Genomic DNA, 21,587 nt, shown 5'->3' with positions numbered 1-21,587 from the left:
AATAAATAAATAATAGAGTAGATGCTATGTCTGCAGCATGCTGTGTGCGTACTAAGTCACTTCAGTCCCGTCTGACTCTTTGAGACCCCATGTGCTGTAGACCTCCAGGCCCCTCTGTCCATGGGATTCTCCAGGCAAGAATACTAGAGTGGGTTGCCATTTCCTTCTCCAGGGAATCTTCCCAACCCAGGGATCGAACCCACGTCTTGTACATCTCCTACAATGGGACTGTGGAAATCTACCCTCTGCATAAAAATATTCAGTCAGTGATGATATAGATGAAACCTGAAGCGGCATCAGTGGTAAATGACTGACACCTGGAAACAGATCTAGACAGTCTCTGGGAGGATCTCGGGGCAGGGGCACTGGAGTTAGCTGCTGGGAGTTCATGTCCTGGCTGGGTTATTAGCAGCTGTGTGAACTCCCAGCATCTAACTCCAGTGCCCCCGCCCCAAGATCCTCCCAGAGATTGTCTAGATCCGTTTCTGGTGTCAGTCATTTACCATTGATGCCGCTTCAGGTGTCATCTATATCATCACTGATTGAATATTTTTACGCAAAGGGTAGATTTCCACAGTCCCAATGTAGGAGACGTAGGTCTCCACCTGCCTGCATTGGCAGGCAGGTTCTTTATCACTAGTGCCACCTGGGAAGCCCTGGTATGCCTATAGAGCAAGCGTTAAGATGAGGGTGAGGACTTCCCTGGTGGTCCAGGGGCTAAGACTCCACACTCCCAGTGCAGGGGGCCAGGGTTCGATCCCTGGTCCAAGAACTAAAGCCACATGATGCAACTAAGAGTTTGCATGCCACAACTAAAGATCCCGCACGCTGCAACAAAGATTGAAGATCCCGTGTGGCACAACTCAGACCTGGATAGCCAAAATAAATAATAAAAAATATATATAAATATGATTTAAAAATTAAAAAGAAAAAGATGAAGGTGTTCAGGGACTTCTCTGGTGGTTCAGTGGCTAAGACTCCACACTCCCAATGCAGGGGAACTGAGTTTGATCCCCCGTCAAGGAACTAGTTCCCACATGCCACAGCTAAAAGTTTGCATGCTGCTTCTGCATGCCTCAGCTAAAGATCCTTTATGCCATAACTAAAAATAAAAAATCCAGCATGCTGAAATGAAGATTGAAGATCCCGCATTCTGCAACTAAGACCCAGTACAGCCAAATAAGTAAATGAATTAAAATAAATAAATACTTTTTAAAAAGATGAGAGTGGACAAAGGACTGATGCCCATGGGGCATGGACTTAGACCAGTGTGTATACCAACCCTGATTATAAATCTAGGGCTGCTCCCAAGTCTCCCCAGAAAGGTCAAAGGAAAATGGGGAGCTGAGGGTGCTGTCAGGCCTGAGCCCTGGAGCTGCATGAGGGCCCAGGTGACCAGTCTCCTCTGGCTCCTGGACCTCAGCAAGAGAGAAGTACTTGCCTCAGTTTGCACAGAGAGGTAGCCAGCAGTGCAAGACCATCGTAATCATGATGACATCGTAGCAACTACTGTTTATTGAGCACTGTCTGGGTTTAGCTGCCGTGTGCTGTGCTGTGTTAATCACTCAGTCGTGTCCAACTCTCTGCGACCCCAAGGGCTGTAGCCCACCAGGCTCCTCTGTCCATGGGGAGTCTCCAGGCAAGAGTACTGGAGTGGGTTACCATGCCCTCCCCCAGGGGATCTTCCCAACCCAGGGATCAAACCCAGGTCTCCCGCATCGCAGGCGAACTCTTTACCAGCTGAGCTACCGGGGAAGCCCCTGGGTTTAGGTACTATGCATTTAACCCTCATGACAGTCCTATGAAGTAGGTGTTCTTATGGGCCTTCAGATGGCAAAGTGGGGGCCCAGAGAGGCTAGTACCTGACTTGAAGTCACACAGCTGCTAATAACACAGCCAGAATGTGAATTCCCAGCAGCTAACTCCAGCGTTCCTGCCCTCAGATCCTCCCTGAGGCTATCGAGGTCCATTTTCAGATGTCAGTCATTCACAATTGATGCCGCTTCTGGGTTCCACCTATAGCATCATTGACTGAATATTTTTATGCAGAGAGTAGCTTTCCACAGGTCCATCCACTCTGGACGTTGTCCTAAACAACAATTTCTGTAAAATCACTAAGTGTGTGTCCTGGTTATACTATTTCAAATAAATTAGTAGAAGTCCCTAACTATGGAAACGTTTTAAAAGTTTCCTGCGCGCTAAGTTGCTTCAGTCATGTCTGACTCCTTGCAACTCCATGGAGTGTAGCCTGCCAGGCTCCTTGGTCCATGGGATTTCCCAGGGAAGGATAGTGGAGTAGGTTGCCATTTCCTACTCCAAGGGATGTTCCCAACCCAGGGATCGAACCTGTGTCTCTTAACGTCTCCTGCTTTGGCAGGTGGGTCACCCTCTGCACATACTGTGTGTAGGTGCATCTGTTACATGTTGAGAAACCCGTTTCCTGCTTCTCAGCAGTGAGGGTGGCGTATTCGTTTCCTGTCGTTGTAACAGATGACCCCCTGCTTGGTGGCTTAAAACAGCAGGAGTTTATTCTCTCATGGTTCTAGAGGCCAGGAGTCTGAAACCAAGGTGTGGGCAGGGGTGGTTCCTTCCAGGGGTTCTGAGGGAGAATCCATCCCACATCAGTCACCTGTCTTCTGTGGCTGCCAGAAGTCCTCGGCTTGTAGACGCATCACCCCAATCTGCCTTCTTCCTGTTTCTTCTGCTCCATGTGTCTTCTCTTCGCTCTGTTATCAGCTCACTTATGGTTGGATTTAGGACCAGTTTAGTGTTCATCTGTCAGTCATTTCCAACTCTTTGTGACCCCATGAACTATAACCTTCCAGGCTCCTCTGTCCATGGGATTACCCAGGCAAGAATACTGGAGTGGGTTGCCATCCCCTTCTCCAGGGATTGGACTCAGGTCTCCTGCATTTAAGGCCCACCAGTTTAATCTAGCGGCTTCTCTGGTGGTGCTGATGGTAAAGAATCCAGCTGCCAGTGCAGGAGACACAGGAGACTCGATTTGATTCCTGGGTGGGGACAATCCCCTGGAGGGGGAAATGACAACCTACTCCATTATTCTTGCCTGGAGAATCCCATGGACAGAAGAGCCTGATGGGCTACAGTCCATGAGGTTGCAGAGAGTGGGACATGATTGAGCATGCACATGCACACACAGTTTAATCTAAGGTGATCTCATTTAATTGCCTCTGCAGGGATCTTTTTTCAAATAAGGTCACATTCACAGGTTCTGGATGGTCACGTCTTTGATGGCCACCAGTCAACTGCTACTTAGCACCCACTGGGCCAGGCCTGTGGCTTGCAGCATCTCTCCCGATATAAATTTCATGAAGCAGGTACTTCTGTTACTCTCTCCATCTTGCAGATGGGGAAACTGAGGCTCTGCAAGATGAAGCTAGGATTTGAATTCAGGACATCCTATCACTAGAGTGCATGCTTTCAACCACTGCCCCAGACCCCAGCCCTCGCCACCCTTACCATCTGGGCAGCCTGTCCACTTTGCTGCTTTGCTGCCCACCAGCTCTTATGACCTGGGAGTGGTGACTATTCTTTTGTCATTTCCGTGACCATGTTATCTACACAAGAAAATGCAAACTGGCAACACCTGAGTCCACAGAAGAGGTTGACCTCCACATTAAAGTTGTTAATTTCATTATTTATTAATTATTAAATTCATTATTTATTTACTTGGCTGTTTGGGTCTTAGTTGCAACACGTAGGCTGTTAGTTACAGCACGCCAGCTCTCTAGTCGTGGTACACAGGCTTAGTTGCCCCATGTCTTGTTGGATCTTAGTTCCCCAACCAGGGATCGAATCCACATCCTTTGCATTGCGAGGTGGATTCTTAACCTATGAACCACTAAGGAAGCCTCCGGTTGTTAATTTTAAACTTGGGTAGATTTCACATGAAAATCGGGGTTTCCCCATCATCTTTGGAAAAGCAGAAGTCCCGCAGCTCCGGGTTTGCCTCCCTTGTGGCCATGATTGGAGTCTCAGCTGTCGCCTTTCATGCAGGGTTGTGGCCCCCGTGAATCCCTGCAGGCCCCATCAATCTGCTTTTCTCATTTAGAGCAGTGGTTCTCAACCAGGGTTGGGGGGGGGGGTGGCCCCCAGGGGACAATTGGCAATGTCTGGAGATATTTTTGGTTGTCATAACTTGGGAAAGGGTAACACTACTGACAGAGTATGAGATGGCTAGATAGCATTGCCGACTCAACGGACATGAATTTGAGCAAACTCTGGGAGATAGTGAAGGACCGAGAAGCCTGACATGCTGCAGTCCATGGGGTCTCGGAGTCGGACATGACTTAGCGACTGAACACAGAAACAGCATACTGACATCTAGTGGTTGGACAGCAAGGATGCAGCTGAACATCCTGTAATGATGCACGGGGCACCCCCTACAATCAACTCTCTGGGCCAAAAATTCACTAGGGCCCGGGCTGAGAAATCCTGAGTTTCACTGCTTGTGATGCAGGCATTTCAGCAATCCCTCATTTAGACTTTCAGTTTAAGAACTGTGATTATTGCACCTGATGGTTTATAGAGCCCCCTCATAGATGTTATTAAAGAAACTGCCTCAGCTGTTTCCTTCTGACAGAAACTTTGTTCACTTGAGAGGAAAGTTTCTCCCGTGGTGAGTGGGAACACATGGGTGGGTGGTCTAGGCCTTTTTCCTCCTGAGCTGGGCCAGGCTCCCTAACGTGTGAGGACAGTTGTAGTAAAACTTTATTGCGACTCCAAGGACTATACATACAGTCCATGGAAATCTCCAGGTCAGAATACTGGAGTAGGTAGCTGTTCCCTTCTCCAGGGATCCTCCCAACCCAAGGATCGAACCCAGGTCTCCCGCATAGCAGGCATATTCTTTACCAGCTGAGACACAGAGGAAGTCCAAGAATACTGGAGTGGGTAGCCTATCCCTTCTCCAGTGGATCGTCCCAACCCAGGGATCAAACTGGGGTCTCCCACATTGCAGGTGGATTCTTTAGCAACTGAGCTACCAGGGAAGCCCAAAAGGTCCCAAAAGGTTCCAAAAATTCCCCCCCAAAAAAGATTGTCATCCTTAATTTGGCCTGAGGAATCAGAGTAGGCTGGAATCTCTATGTTTTGTTCTTGGAACAGTGATTTCTTCTTGGAAATCCTGGGTGATCTGCACCTCAGGTAATCTAAAGCCAAATATTTGCATTAATCAATCCTCCACCCATCCATCCATCCATCCATCTCTCCATCCTCCACCTATCTGTATTCATCAATCCATTAATTGATCCATCCATCTATTATCTATCCATTCATTAATCCACCCATCATCCATCTTCCTTCCATCCATCCATCCATCCATCCATCAGTTCATTTTCCATCCATCCATCTACCCTCCCTCCCCCATATGTGTCTGGACCCTGGAGAAGGTTTGGGAATATAAAGAAGATAGGACAGTCCCCCACTCTCCAGGAACTCATGGTTTTGGGGGGATTTCAGGCACAGAAACCATTTTGACAGTGACATGGGCTGAGTATGGCGTCAGAAGGGTTCCCAGGGTCTGGCAACACACTGTTTTGTCTAGAGATGCCTCAACAACCAGTGGAAAAGACTCCCCCTTCTTCATCCTAACATGAACGTTCACACATCCAGCCAGAGCATGCTGAGAAGCACAGGGTTTTGTTTTGTCTTTAGATACAGTTTATTGATGTAAAGTTTACATTTAGAAGATTGTGTATAAGTGTATATAGTTGATCAGTCTTTACACACCGAACACACTTGCGTAACTGGTGCCTATTTTAACTCAGAGAACACAAACACCACCAGCCCCCATGAAACTCCTCATGCTCCTTCTTGTAGCTTCCCCAGTCAAGGATAACCACTGTCCCGACTTCCAACGGCATAGATTTGCCTGTTAAATGGATTTATATGATATGTTCTTGTTTGCATTTGGAGTCGTTCATTCAGTATTCATGTTTGTGAGATACAGCAGGTTTGTTTGTTTGTAATTGTTAATCATTCAATCTCCTTGATGTATCGAAGGGCCAGATAGTAAGTATTTTAGCCTTACCAGGCCATACGATCTCTATGGCAACTGTTGAACTCTGCCACTTAGCATGCAAACTGCTATAAACAGCATGTAAGTGAATGAGTTTGGCTGGGTTCCAATAAAACTTTATTTTCAAGGGCAGGTAATGAGCTGGATTTGGTCCACAGGCTATAGATTGCCATGCCCTCCTGTGCAGAATTCCATTGTAGTGCAAGGTTTTTAGCAACAGTCCAAAAATATTCTGTTCTGCCCTAGCTGATCTTCTCTCCTCTTAGCAGGGAATTGGGATGGTTTGGCTTTTTCCAGTTGGACACAAGTTAGTGACTGAACCAGATTAGACAAAGGCTCAGAACGGAGTCTCTCTGGGGGAAAGCTGTAGGCTGGCTCCAGGTCCTCAATGACTTACAGACTCCGGATCTTGGTGTTGGCATCCCTGTCTTATCTGGTCTTCTCTCCTCCCTCCAGCCATATTGAGGGTGGTGTCATCTGTCCTACAACTTGGAAATATTGTCTTCAAGAAGGAAAGGAACACAGACCAGGCTTCCATGCCGGATAACACAGGTGCTTGCTGCTTTTTTGTGTGATAATTAATGACTTTTGGTGATGGGAGGGAAGGTCACATTGCCTTGGTTATTTTTCTGGCTGAGTATATCTGGGGTGTTAATAAGAACTAGACTGGGTTACTATCACTTAATTCTTTTTTCAAACTTTTCACTGCTGAAGATCCTATGTGGAAAATTCTCCAGTCAGAGTGTGGGGGGGGACGACTAAGTTTTGGATCAGACAGGATCTTTAGGGAGTATCTCTTCTAAAACTCTACACTCATTTATTTTGTTAAACAAGTATTTTTGAGCACCTGCCATATGCCGGGCAGTGGGATACAATGAGAAATGAGAAGGAACCGTCACCTTTCTTATGGCATGTGTGGTCTTGTTGGGGAAATAGACCTCACATTTCCCTGAAATGGGGTTGTCAGATAAAACACAGGACACCCAGTGGAATTTGAATTTCAGATAAACACTTCTGATTGTAAGTATGTCCTAGGCAATATTGGGGACATAATTATACTAAAAATTGTTTGTTGCTTATCTGAAATTCAAGTTTCACTGGGTGTCCTATATGTTTTTCCTAAATCTGACAGCCCTACCTGCAAATAAAGTGTTTTGTGTTTTGAAAAGATGGCCTGGATACCACCCTGCTTGTTGGCGGCTGATTGAAAAGGATGACTTAGGTTCCCAACTTGCTCACCCGTGGCCTCAACACCCCTGTCCCAAGCTGTATATTGGGTTGCTTTTCCAAGCTCCCTTTTGAACTGTCAGTTGTTTCTTATGTCTAACACTCTCAAAACTGGAAAGTTAAAGAAATCCTCGCACTGAGGGGAGACCCTCGGGGCAATAGAAACGAAAAGAGCACCTTTGCAAAAAGATGGGGGAAAAAAATCCTAAAACTACACGATTTATCGTCCACCTCACACCATTCCAAACCATTGTGTACCATTAGTCTTCACATTAAGGAAGCAGCTAATGTTGGATTTTTTTTTGAGAAAACCTTTTTAAATGCAGAACTACATGGATACAACAAGAGCCCATGTGTCCGCCATTCAGAATGGACATTTGTGAATATTTTTGAATACTTCTTTATCTTTAGACTGAAACAAAACACAGTGTGGAGAAGACTGACATCTCTTATTCTCCCAGCGGGGTCCTGCTCTTCTCCCTGAATCTCCTGGCAGCCACAGTTAAACTTTACCACATACCCTTCTGGTCTTATGTTTATGCTTTCACACACATGTATCTGAACAATATATAGTGGTGTTTTGTGAGTGTGATTTTTTATTTACATGGATGATATCACACTATAGGCATCATCTTACAACTCTTTTTTTTCCCTAGAGAGAAAATACTTATAAAAATACCGTGATATATTTGTTTGCTCCCTTGTGAATAAACATTTAAGTTGTTTCCAATATTTTTCTCTCTAGATATATTGCCACATATATCTCGGAATGGTAGAACAAATGCTTATTGAATTTAACTATATGTCAGGTATACACCTACCTCATTTAATCCCATTGACAATCAAACAACATACCAAATAGCTGACCATTTTTGCCAGCTAGAGTTTGGGAAGTTAAGTAGTTTTCCCAAAAAATCACATGGCTATGAAGTGGGCAGAGAGCAAGGACCTGAAACTGTCTCTGACCCTAAGCCCCAGTCGGGGCATACCTCCATCCCACCCCATCGTTGCCTCTTTGTAAAACACTGGGGGTGAGGTCACTAATTACAGCAGTTTTTAGAACTCTTTCATGCTATGGTCACCGTCATGTTCCATCTCATCGAGAAAAAAACAGTGTATTCACAGATCACAGAGATCCCGTGTGATTTGTCTTCTTTTCCAAGCCTTCACTTTTGTGATACATTTAATATGCTTCTTTTCTCCTTCCAGCGGCTCAGAAAGTTTGCCACCTCATGGGAATTAATGTGACAGATTTCACCAGATCCATCTTGACCCCACGTATCAAAGTCGGGAGGGATGTGGTACAGAAGGCTCAAACAAAAGAACAGGTAAACGATGCATTTGCCATTTATTCCTGCATTTGTCATTTATTCCTGAAGACTCTTCCATCCATTTACCCTTCCATCCATCCATCCATCCACTGTCCATCCATCCACCCTTCCATCCATCCACCCATCCCTCCATCCACCCACCCATCCATCCATCCACCCATCCATCCATCCACCTACCCATCCATCCACCTACCCATCCACCCATCTACCCACCCATCCATCCATCCATCCACCCATCTATCCACCCATCCATCCATCCATCCATCCATCCACCTACCCATTCATGCATCTGTTATCTAACTAAACCATGCAGCAAAGCCAATTTGTGGTGAAGGAAAGTACACCATTTGCCCAACAAGGACAATGGGTGGCTCATGCTCAAAAGACCTAGACTTCCCGGTGGCTTTCAGGGAAGGACTTTCCCATCCACCCACCCATCCATCCATCCTTTATCCCCTGTCTGTCCAGTACTAGAATAATCAAAGTCCCATGTCAGGTTTTGAAGGTACAGCACTGGCTGAGCAAGAATTATCAGAGTTGCTCACTCCAGACCTCATCTTGATCTCTTAGTTGAAGGTATGAGGGCTGACTTAACCTTTGGAAATGTCTCTGGACCCTTTCTAGAGGCAGGACTGACTGCCTCTAAGTGACCCTGAGATGGAGCAGGCTCCACTCTGTTCCAGGTCCCTCTGACAGGAAGTGACTACTTAGCCACATCGCCATTCCTTAGGTCTAACCACTCTGTCCCTTATTGCCAGTTGTAGAGATGGTATACTTTCCTTTTCTTTGTTTATCTTTTAAGGAGTAACTGTAGGTAGAGGGAATATAAAAATCCAGGACCACCACTCAGGCTCTTGTGAAAATGCAGCCCAGTGGGAGTAACCCTGTCCCCTTACCCCCTGCAGGCAGACTTCGCTGTAGAAGCTTTGGCCAAAGCCACTTATGAGCGCCTTTTCCGCTGGATACTTACGCGTGTGAACAAAGCCCTGGACAAGACCCACCGGCAAGGGGCTTCGTTCCTGGGGATCCTGGACATCGCTGGATTTGAGATCTTTGAGGTACAACTTGGCAGGATCACGATAGACATGGTCCCAGTTCTCTGGAAATTAGCTTCCACTTAGAGAAATTCATTATTTTTGGAGAAAGGCAGGCAGCTACTATAGGGTGGGAAGCTGTCTCATGAAGGTTAAATCTTTGAGGGTTTAAGAGACAGAAATCCAGTGGGGAATGTACTGGTTTGTAAACTGAGGCCAGAGGTACAGCTGGATCCAACAGGCAGGACCTGAACTCCTGCCATCTCCCTCTCTCTGCTATCCTCCACTTTGGCTTCATTCTCAAGCGGGCTCTCCCCTCATGGTGGCAATATGGCTGCCATCCATCCAGACTGCCTCTTAGTTCCAACCAGTTTCAATTCTTTCCAATAGTTCCATCCACATCTTGGAAATGAGTGTCATTGAATCTTACCTGAGTTGGGTCACATGATCATCTCAGAGCCAAGCACTGTTTTTAGGGTCTTTCAGTACTTCATAGAGTATAAAATGGCTACCAAATCCCATTCCCATGAGTTGGAGGGAAGTTCTCAGTGAAAGAGAATATGTTAAGATTGACAGATATCCCAAAACACATCTACTATGGAATTACTCCCTCTTTGAGCCTTGGTTTCCACATCTGTAATATGGGGATAATGAGGGACTTCCCTGGCAGGCCAGGGGTTAAGACTCCACACTTCTACTGCAGGGGCACAGGTTTGATCCCTCATCGGGGAACTAAGATCCCCTGGCATGGGGTATGGCTAAAAAAAAAATTGAGGTGTTGAAATACCTAACAGTTATTCTATCTATAAATCATTGTACAGATGGAGATCAGCATTCTTGAAACCACGTGACGTGGGAATAAGTAACTCTTACCAGCCCTCATGAGCCCCGGGCAGCCTTCACTGGGGCCTGAGCCCTCTCTGGGTGCTGAAATGGCAGAGCAGGCTCGTGGAAAGGGTGTCCGGTGTGGAGCTCTCTCCAGCACAGAGCTCCTCAGGGTCCAAGTCCTCTACCTTGGACCATGATGCTCACGGGTCTCCCCGGTGTTGTGTGCTCAGGTGAACTCGTTCGAGCAGCTGTGTATCAACTACACCAACGAGAAGCTGCAGCAGCTCTTCAACCACACCATGTTCATCCTGGAGCAGGAGGAGTACCAGCGCGAGGGCATCGAGTGGAACTTCATCGACTTCGGGCTGGACCTGCAGCCCTGCATCGAGCTCATCGAGCGGCCGGTGAGGCCCCACATCACACACGTGCGGCCGGCACGCAGACCCTGTGCTCGCTCCACCAGGACACGGCTTCCCAAGTCCTGCAAGGCTGTAAACTGGATCTTTGTGAACTAAATTACCCTGTCCTTTAGCCCACATTTTCCTATTGAAGGTGTTTCTTCTTTTTATCCCTCCCCTTTCTTCCCTTCCCCACCATCCCCATCCCTCCCCTTCCCCTCTCTCCAGTCATTCATTCCCAAAGGCAAGGGTCTTGCTTTTGTTCGCTGACCCATCCCAAACTCCTAGAACCATGCACATAGTAGGTGCACAAGAGATCATTATTGAATGACCAGTGATTGACCTACATTATTGAATGACCTACTATATGCTCAGTTGTAAAGAATCCACCTGCCAATGCAGGAGATGCAGGTTTGATCCCTGGGTCAGGAAGATCCCCTGAAGAAGGAAATGGCAGCCAGCTCCAGTATCCTTGCCTGGGAATCCCATAGACCGCGGAGCCTGGCAGGCTACGGTCCATGGGGTTGTAAAAGAGTTGGACACAACTTAGCAACTAAACAGCTATATGCTGGGCCCTCTCTTTAGGGGCTGAGATGTAACTGATTGAGATGGATGCAGTCCCTGCCCTCCTGGAGGAGCAGACAATGTAACTAGACAAACAAGAGAAGCAACTGAAACCCCAGAAAAGGACAGGGAGTGGTTTAGGGATGCCTGCTTTGGACAGAATAGCCAGGAAAGGGCTTCTCTGATCTGAGTCCAAAAAGTAAAGAACATTCCAGCAGAGCAAATGGCATGTGCAGATTTGATGGTGCTCCTGACACCTTAGTTTAAACTGTCTCAGCCATTGGGGAGCACTTTACTCAAAGGAGCCCTTAGGTGAATTTATTTGTAAAGGAACACAATTTATCACTAGAAGGGTGAAATCTTTGTGATGTTGTGTATGCTTCCCGGCCCTTGCATCCCTAGTGCTGGTCCATTGGGAACAGAATACTTTGAGGATAGATTGAGGGGGTGGAGATGGAGCGTGTACATTCACCTTTATATGTAAGTAGATACGGTAAGGGAGCCTACACACGTGCTTGGGTGGCCAGCCTGAGGCGCGGGCGTCCTTGCTATGATGTGCTTGTCTTCCACAGAACAACCCTCCGGGTGTGTTGGCCCTGCTGGACGAGGAGTGTTGGTTCCCCAAAGCCACAGACAAGTCCTTTGTGGAGAAGCTGTGCTCGGAGCAGGGCAGCCACCCCAAGTTCCAGAAGCCCAAGCAGCTCAAGGACAAAACTGAATTCTCTATCATCCACTACGCCGGAAAGGTACCAGGCCAATGTCCCAGGGGTCCCTTCATCCCAGGGGACCCAGGCAGGATGCTCCAAGTAGGAGCAACTTGGGAGTGGCGGGACCCAGAGGCATCTGGTGTAAGTCAGACCCCAAACGAGCCTTATACACGATTTGTCTAAGCATCAGGAAGGGACAAGATTTAGAGATATAACATATAATGGGCTAATGTATGTATATATTATATATATATATAATACCTGTATATTAAAGATAGAGAATATATGTGCTATAATAGGCTAATATATGTGTTGTATACTCTAGGCATATGTGAAATATATATTAGGGATGCCACTAATATGCTCCAGCTGTGGTAGCCAGGCTTCCCTGGTGGCTCAGCTGGTAAAGAATCTGCCTGCAATGCGGGAGACCTGGGTTCAATCCCTGGGTTGGGAAGGTTCCCTGGAGAAGGGAAAGGCTACCCACTCCAGTATTCTGGCCCAGAGAATTCCATGGACAGTCCATGGGGTTGCAAAGAGTCGGACAGGACTGAGCAACTTTCACTTTCATGGTAGCCAGGCAGTTCTTTCCTGTATAGACTCTAAATCCTTCCTGCTACCAGTTAAACCCAACAGGAAGGGCCAGCTGGAATGGGGTGACCAATAAACCCACTTTTGAGTCCAACAGGAATCTCCTTTATCATGGCCTTAGGTTTCCCATTGCCAGTTTGTGCTACTCAGGGAAATTTGCAATGTCTTGTTTTTCTTCCTTCTCCCCCTTCCTCTCCTTTTCTCCCCTCCCCCCCTCCTCCATCATCATTGTCATCACCGTCAACATCATGTCATAGTTCTTAATATACAGGACCTTTCCCTATGCCTCTGGAGGGTCCTGGATCATGTAGAAAAGACATACCTCAGTCTGGCTTGCAGACATTTATTGACTCCCCAGTATATCCACTACATCATAGAAACAGGCAACATTCTAAACCAGGGATTGGCAAACTACAGCCCAGGTACCAAACCTGGCCCACAGCCTATTTTTATAAATAAAGTTTTATTGGCACATAGCCAAGATCAGACGTGCCCATCACTGTAACAACCCATATTGTGTAAAACCCCACCAGAACTATGATCAGTTCCTTCCATATCACAGTCAAAATAATAAAATTAAAAAGAGGTCCCAGGTTTAATTTAAAAGCAGATTGCTGTCAAGCCTTTGCTGGATGAGAGGTGAACGTTAAGTGTGAGGGGAGGGTGTTCGCCACCATCAAAGCTCTGTACCTTTGGGAAATCTCAGGCATCGTGCTGGGCTTTTAAGGAGGAGGCTGCCAGAGGAAGCCTACTAGGAGAAGGCAGGGATAGAGACGAGGCTTTCCCAGTAGGTCATGGCTGAGGCCTACTGTGTGCAGGGCCCTTTAAAGTTCTGATTTGTTGGTCCCTTCAATGGTGTTTGTGGATTCCCATCGTGGCAGCAGCTCGTGTTTCCTCTCTGACTTCAGAAGATCCGGGGCAGTGGGGGAAGAGGTCTGGGGCCCCGTCCTTAGTTCAAAACTGAAGCAGAAGCATCTGACCAGTGGGGTGGTCCTTGACAGGTGGACTACAATGCCAGCGCCTGGCTGACCAAGAACATGGACCCGCTGAATGACAATGTGACTTCCCTCCTCAACGCCTCCTCTGACAAGTTTGTGGCAGACCTGTGGAAGGACGGTAAGGCCCTGAGGAGGACTGAACTCCCTTCGGCCCCTCCCCAGCTGCCCCTAATTCCCACAGCTGCTCCCAGGAGGGATGGGTACAAATTCCTGAGCCCCTCAATCCTGCACCTGGGCCCCATAGAGACGGTCCTGAGTCGGGGCTCAGGCGTTGATGGAGGAAATGTCTTAGGAGGTATGTTGGATCAGAGCGCCCCCTTGTGGAGTCCGAGAGACTTAACTGCACTCTCATCTCTGAGGTGTACCAGCTATGTGATCTCAGACAAGCCGCTTGACTTTCTTAAGCTTCACTATCCTCTTTAGTGAAAGTGAAAGTCGCTCAGTCGTTTCAGACTCTTTGCAACCCCATGGACTGTAGCCTGCCAGGCTCCTCTGTCCGTGGAGTTCTCCAGGCCATGGGGAGCCATTCCCTTCTCAACACAGGGATTGAACCCAGGTCTCCCGCATTGTAGGCGGATTCTTTACCCTCTGAGCCACCAGGGAAGCCCAAGAATACTGGAGTGGGTAGCCTATACCTTCTCCAGCGGATCTTCCCAACCCAGGAATCGAACTGGGGTCTCCTGCATTGCAGGCGGATTCTTTATACCAGCTGGAGTTAATCTCCCATCTTCCCTAAGATTACTGTGAGGGTGAAATTAGATCAGTGGGGCCAAGTTTGAGCATGGATCAAGATCACTGGAAGGCTTGTTAAAACTCATGATCACTGGATCCCATCACCAGAGGGTCTGATTCAGCAGGTCTGGATAGAGCCTGAAAATTCGTATTTCTCATAAGTTCCCAGGTGGCGCTAATGCTGCTCATCTGGGGACCACACTTTTTTCCCCTTAAGAACGAGAGAACAGATAATCCAAGTGAAGTCTAGCACCTGCTGGGCCCACAGTAGGGACTTAGTACACATCGGCCCTGTGATGACTATTAGGTGGTGGACTTTGCTGCTTTCACTCCTGGGCCTCAGTGCTTATAGCAGATTTCACTCTTGACACGGAGCCTGTGGGTCTAGGGCTTACAGGACTCGCTGCCCTTGCTTTAGGGACAGGGGTCAGTTCTGCCGACATTTACTGAGTGCCAGAGCCCTGGGATGGGGTAACAGCATCTCAACCCAGGTTATATCTCACACCTGGGACTCATGATAAACTCTGAAACTCCTTCCTTCAAGGAGCCACGGTCTTACAGACGAGGCAGACAAGCAAAGACATTATTACATGGCGCCTAACTGAGCACATGGGGCAGAAGTGCTGGGTCTAATGTCAGTGGGGTTGAACTCCACAACACCACCAACCAACTGGATACAGTCAACTGTATGTGTGCGTTAGTCACTCAGTCATGTCCGACTCTTTGTGACCCCATGGACTGTAGCCCACCAGGCTCCTCTGTCCGTGGGATTCTCCAGGCAAGAATACTGGAGTGGGTTGCCATCTCCTCCCCCAAGGGATCCCTGTTTTATCTTTCTAAGCTCACCTCACTACTCAAAATATTGTATACTTGCACACGTGATCATTGTCTGCCTTCCTTCTGTTGGAATATCCATAGAATATGAGCTGGGGTCAGGGGGGTACACAGTATCTGGGTTTTGTTCACGTCTGTATGCCCAGGGCCTGGCACACAGAAGGCTCTCAATAAATATTTGTTGGTGGATGAAGGGTTGAAGGCAGGCAGGGAGGTAAGCCTTTTGCAGACCTTATTCAGTTATTCCTGCCCTGGGAGGTAGATGCTGTTATTACCTCCATTTCCCTGGTGGCTCAGCTGGTAAAGAATCTGCCTATAATGCAGGAGACCTGAGTTCAATCCCTGGGTTGGGAAGATCCCTTGGAGAAGGGAACAGCTACCCACTCCAGTATTCTGGCCTGGAGAATTCCATGGACTGTATAGTCCATGGGGTTGCAAAGAGTCGGACACAACTGAGTGACTTTCACTTTCACAGAAGGAGAAACTGAGGCACAAAACGGCGCCAGGCCAAGGCGGTGGCAAGAACAGGATTTACTCCCAAGTCTCTGTGACAGGGTCAGAGAGAATGTGTTCTTTCTGTCATTCGGGAGTTCTCGGGGTCTCAGAAATACGTAATATTTGGAAAGCAACCCCCGACACCTCCCTTTGCCTATCGCTAGAGGGGAGGTGTTGGGGATGGAGGAAAGAATGGGGAGGGGTGCCCCTGAGAATGAGCAGGGGTCTCCTGGGTCTCCACCCTCCGGGCTGGCCCCCTGGCCTGCTGCAGGGGCGCAGAGCCCCTGGGTGGGCTGACGCCACCCTTCGTGCGCCCACAGTGGACCGCATCGTGGGGCTGGACCAGATGGCCAAGATGACGGAGAGCTCGCTGCCCAGCGCCTCCAAGACCAAGAAGGGCATGTTCCGCACGGTGGGGCAGCTATACAAGGAGCAGCTGGGGAAGCTGATGACCACGCTGCGCAACACCACGCCCAACTTCGTGCGCTGCATCATCCCCAACCACGAGAAGAGGGTGAGGCCACCGCCCGGCTCCTCAGGACGCCCGCAGGGTCTGCAGGGAAAGGGGAGGCAGGCCAGGCTGCCGGGGCAGGGGGAAAGCCTGACCACCCCCCACCCAGAGGGCTCCATCTGACACGGGTGGGAGGCACTCCTTTCTCATCTGAGAGGCAGAAGAAGGCAAGAGAGGAAGGGAGAATGCTCCCAGGGACTCTGAACCCCGGAGTGGCTACACATGGTATCAGATCACTCATTCACTAATATTTACTGTCATATTTACAGTAAACATTATTCAGCTAATATTTGCTGAGCCCCACCCGTGCCGGGTGCTGGGGATTCGGTGCTGAATAGATTGTAGTCCTTGCCGGCAGGTGTCATAACCTAGGGCAGGGGTGCTTCGCTGGGGGGCAATCGTGTGCCCTCCCTGCCCCCACAGGGGAGATTTGGCCGTGCCTGGAGACATTTTTAATTGAGAAGGGGGCTATTACTGGCATGCAGCGCACAGAAGCCAGGGATGCTCTAAACATCCCGTAGCACATAGAGCCGCTCCCCCTGAAGCCACAGAGAATTATCCAGCCCAAGATGTCAGCAGTGCTGAGTTGTGGGAGAGGTGGACACACCAGCTGAGGATGTCATGCGGTAAATTATAAGAATACCAAAGAGCCAAGGCTCCCACTCAAAACTCAGGGCTCAGAGAAAGCTTCCTAAAGGATGTGAACTCGGTGACTTGGAGGGCAGGGAGGAGAGGGCATCCTAGGCAGAGGGACCAGAATAAGCAAAGGCGTGGAGGAGAGACATGAAGGGTGTGGGCGAAGAAACTCCAGGGGAGTCGTTCCGTATTGACGTGTGATGGTGTGCGGCAGGGATGGCGGAGATGAGGCTGGACTGCTGGGTGGGGCTTAGATTGTGGCATTCCTAGGGGTTGACAGGGCTTGGCGCTCCTTCTGTAAGATGTTATCAGGGGGCTTTTAAAAGCAGGGGTATGTCATGATCAGATTTGCATTTTAGAAACCAAATGAGGCAATGGGAGAGGCAGGACGGGGCGGGGAGACAGCACAAGGCTACTGTGGTCATCGGGGCAGGAGAAGAGGGAGGCGAGTGGATGGCAGTGCTGGGAGAAGTGGGTGGGTGGGGAGATGTTCGGGAGGTGGGAGCCGTGGAACTGGCGATGGGCAGGAAGCGGGGCGGTGACAAGGAGGAAGCCCCGGGTGATGCTGGTGCCAACAAGAGAGGTGGCACCAGGCCCTCAGCTGAGCCCTCACCTGGTGCCCCTGGTGATCCCGCCGTGGCCTGGCGAGGTGGGTCACCGGGCCTGAGATTCGGGGCTTCCTGCTCCCTGAGGCCCCAGCAGCCCACCGCCCTTTGCATCTCTGCAGTCGGGCAAGCTGGACGCCTTCCTGGTGCTGGAGCAGCTGCGGTGCAACGGGGTCTTGGAAGGCATCCGAATCTGCCGCCAGGGCTTCCCCAACAGGATCGTCTTCCAGGAGTTCCGCCAACGGTGGGCCTGCCGGCCGGTGCGGGTGGGCTGGGTGTTGGGGGCGGGTGCGGGGAGCAGGCTGGGCGGAGGGGCAACTGATGACAACGGAGATGCGCTCGGTCGTGACTCCTGCACTGTGTCTCAAGGTATGAGATCCTGGCCGCGAACGCCATTCCCAAAGGCTTCATGGACGGGAAGCAGGCCTGCATCCTGATGGTGAGCCTGGTCCCCAGCCCCTCCCCAGAAATCCACCTGCAGACCTCCCAGCCTCGGGTGGCGTTGCCCACAGCTGCTCCGGGCAGGACCCTCCTTAAACACACCTAGCCCCCCGCCAAGTGGCAGAGCCGAGAACGGGAACTCTCCCCTCCTTCCTTCCGCAGATCAAAGCCCTGGAACTCGACCCCAACCTGTACAGGATCGGGCAGAGCAAAATCTTCTTCCGAACCGGGGTCCTGGCCCACCTGGAAGAGGAGCGAGACTTAAAGATCACTGACGTCATCATGGCCTTCCAGGCGATGTGTCGCGGCTACCTGGCCAGAAAGTAAAGACCTGCATGTTGTCGCCTCCCTGCAAACACAGACCAGAAATGCAAAATTTCAGGGGGTTTTCTGGCCTCACGTCCTGATTCCCTGATTCTAAGAGGCCATCTGCTCTGAGATGTGTCACTGATTGAATGGCAGCTTTTTCTTGAGGGGGAAGAAGTGCTACCACTTTAAAGATACGTGTTAGTTACAAGGGCAGGGCAGGAACGGGTTAAGACCGTGGGCTCTGGAGAGTCAGATGTGGGTTCTATCCTGGCTTCCCTACTTATTTGCTGAAGAACCTTGGGAAAGTTATTCTAGCTCTCTGAGCCTCAGGAAAATGAGTATAATCATTCCTGCCTTGTAAACTTGTTTTAATGAGGGGGAGTCAATGAAATACTGCTTGTAAACAGTTGAGAACAAAGCTGGTTATCATTTAAGAAGTGTGAGAATATGATAAAGCACCCGAGGAAGGTGTATTGGTATCTATACCCCCATGTCTGAATGGGATTCATAAGGCATGGTCTTGCCCTGATGCTCCCTCTGTTTTGAGAAACCAGGGGACTGGGTGAGGGCTAGGATTCCTCTATGAAACTCACACCCCAAACAGGACTGCAGGGGTTGGTGGAGTAGCTCTAGGCCAGGGCATGTGTCATCAGGAGGTACAGACCACGCACTCATCTGATCGTGTCAAGCTGATTCATTGCCGGGTAGACCCAGGATGGTCAAGGCCAGATCTGGGGAGCTCTTGGTCCAGGGACAGACCTAACCTTTAAGTCTCATAACTAAATTCTCTGTTCCCACTACTCCCACTTCCAGACTGACTGGGGAGATTTTATTCTTCAAGTTCACCCATGTCCAAGATGGCAGCCGCAATGGCAGCCACTCAGAGACAAGAGGATGGTGTTCACTCTTCTGTGGTCTTTTGAACCCAACAGCCCTTAAATAGGAGGGGTGCTGTTCTGTGTCAGGTCTGGGAGTTTAAAATACACCTGAGGAAAGGATTGGTTTTTCAGACACTCAGCTTTGGGGAAGACGTGGTACGGATGAGTGTGTCGGATGCTTCTCAGGAATGGTGTAGCATGGGTTGATTTCCTAGGTGTAACCAGGAACACAGATCTGAATTCAGGGAATTTTGTGAGCCTTGGGTCTTCCTTGTCCATTGAGAAAGGCTCTGGCCTCCAGATGATATACTTGTACTGATGCTCAGAGCTTGCTGGAGAATCTGGGCTAGAGAGAATGGGGGGAATGTCCTTGTGCGAGTCACAAAATCACAAGCCAAACAGACGCGTCCTGCTCCCAGGATGCTGCAGGGCTGGATGCTGTGACAACGCAGCGAGGTGTGTGTTGGGCCGAGCGGATCTTCTCACGCCTCCCCTTCCTTCTCCCCAGGGCCTTTGCCAAGAGGCAGCAGCAGCTGACGGCCATGAAGGTGATTCAGAGGAATTGCGCCGCCTACCTCAAGCTGCGGAACTGGCAGTGGTGGCGGCTCTTCACCAAAGTGAGTGCCTCCTCATCCCAAGCCCCCTCCTGCCAACCCCCGTCCAAGTCCTGGGTCTTCCCTGGGACGCTGCCCATGTGGGACTGGAGGTGGTGGATAGCAGGCTTGCAACCGAGAGCTCAAAACCAAACCTTCCCCATTGGCGATTCTCTGGGCTTGAGAAGGGCCCCCTCTAGGCATGTGGGTTACAACCATGACCTTAACCCAGACCCAGAGCACTTCTTCCATCACCACAGGGATCCCTCCTATTGCCCATTTATAGCTCTACCCACTTCCCTCCACAGCCCCAGCGAGCACGAAGCTGTTCTCCATTTCTATACTTCTGTCATCTCAAGAATATTATATTAACTATATATATTAAATATAACTATGGGTCCCGTAATTATGTCACCAGGGCTTCCCTGATAGCTCAGTTGGCAAAGAATCCGCCTGCAATGCGCGAGACCCCAGTTCAATTCCTGGGTCAGGAAGATCCGCTGGAGAAGGGATAGGCTACCCACTCCAGGTGTTGGGCTTCCCTTCTGGCTCAGTTGGTTATGAATCTGCCCACAGTGCAGGAGAGCTGGATCCAATCCCTGGGTTGGGAAGATCTCCTAGAGAAGGGAACGGATACCCACTCCAGTATTCTGGCCTGGAAAATTCCATGGACTGTATAGTCCATGGGGTCGCAAAGAGTCGGACACGACTGAGCGACTTTCACTTTGTCACAAGCATCCTTCTCTGGAGAGCCCTGCATCCAGCGTGTTGTGTGTATCCACTGTTTGTTTCTCTGGGTACAGCTTGGTCTTGCAATGTCGCTGGCCGTCACGAGTCCGTTGGGCAAAGACTTGCTCTGTGGGGACGGACACAGCTTCCTCTTAGGTGCCCTTGCGTGTGTCGATGGGCACAAATCTTTTTCACTGGGCAACTATGTATTGAATGGCCACTGTGCACCAGGCCTGTGGGAAGGGGCCTACCCTGGGGATACCCTGGCTTCATGAATATTCTAGGTGAGTGGAGGAGTAGATGATAGGTAATCACAGGAAGTGATGCCCTTGGCAGACTGGGGTCAGCGCAGGAAAGAAGCTGCAGTGTGTCAGACATGGGTTCCTCTAGTGCCAGGCGGGGCTTGAACACGAGGAGTTAGGAGTCATCGTGGTAAAGAGCAGTGAGGGGAAGCTGCTTTTTGGAAATGTTCATTCCCACCGACCCAACTTCTGGAAAACTCTCCTAAGAAAACCATCTGAAATAAAATAAAAAATGAGGGGCATTCATTTACAAGAGCAAAATTTCAATGCCTAGCCCTGGCAGACTGATTTATAACAGTTCATCCATCAATAGGATACTTTTCAATCGCTAAAAATGATGGTATTTAAAAATCAAGTTGTAACGCTGATGTGACGGCAGAGGTGACAATTATCCTGCAGTTTTTAGTAATAAAAGCAGCACGTAGGGAATTCCCTGATGGTCCAGTGGTTAGGACTCTGTGCTTTCACTGCAGAGGGCCCGGGTTCAATCTCTGGTCCGGAAACTAAGATCCCTCAAGCCTCATGGCATGGCAAAAAAACTTTCTTAATTAAAAAAAAATAAACTTAAAAACAAGCAGCATGTAACACTGGGCAGTGTGGTCTTAGGTGTATTTTTTTGGTGTGTAGGACAAAGGGCTAGAAGGAGATGCTGATAGTACTAATAATGGGAGGTAGGATGTGGGGGACTTTTCTTTCCTTTTCTCTTTGGAAGGAAGCATATCAGCTTGTCAGCAGCAGTTCTCACTCAGAATGGGACTAATGGGGGGAAGTGAGGCTTTCTCCTTTCACTTTGCACCTTTTCCT

At 49.2% G+C, this 21,587-nt stretch overlaps 1 protein-coding gene across 5 annotated transcripts in view; it reads left to right on the top strand.

Annotated features, from left to right (window-relative positions):
• Nucleotides 1-21,587, top strand: part of MYH11 (myosin heavy chain 11) — a 125,449-nt gene that overhangs the window by 74,244 nt on the left and 29,618 nt on the right. For all 5 annotated transcript variants that reach the window (XM_043914392.1, XM_043914393.1, XM_043914391.1 and 2 more), the window contains 11 exons: nucleotides 6,497-6,592; nucleotides 8,477-8,595; nucleotides 9,504-9,656; nucleotides 10,691-10,864; nucleotides 11,995-12,168; nucleotides 13,722-13,836; nucleotides 16,100-16,293; nucleotides 17,654-17,775; nucleotides 17,901-17,970; nucleotides 18,135-18,295; nucleotides 19,668-19,776. In XM_043914392.1, coding sequence (XP_043770327.1) covers nucleotides 6,497-6,592; nucleotides 8,477-8,595; nucleotides 9,504-9,656; nucleotides 10,691-10,864; nucleotides 11,995-12,168; nucleotides 13,722-13,836; nucleotides 16,100-16,293; nucleotides 17,654-17,775; nucleotides 17,901-17,970; nucleotides 18,135-18,295; nucleotides 19,668-19,776 — 1,487 coding nt within the window. The remainder of the gene's footprint in view (nucleotides 1-6,496; nucleotides 6,593-8,476; nucleotides 8,596-9,503; nucleotides 9,657-10,690; nucleotides 10,865-11,994; nucleotides 12,169-13,721; nucleotides 13,837-16,099; nucleotides 16,294-17,653; nucleotides 17,776-17,900; nucleotides 17,971-18,134; nucleotides 18,296-19,667; nucleotides 19,777-21,587) is intronic.

This window comes from Cervus elaphus, chromosome 10 (assembly GCF_910594005.1).
Source record: "Cervus elaphus chromosome 10, mCerEla1.1, whole genome shotgun sequence".
Lineage (NCBI taxonomy): Eukaryota > Metazoa > Chordata > Mammalia > Artiodactyla > Cervidae > Cervus > Cervus elaphus.
Note: the sequence above shows the minus strand (reverse complement) of the source record. Positions and strands in the feature narration are given on the sequence as shown.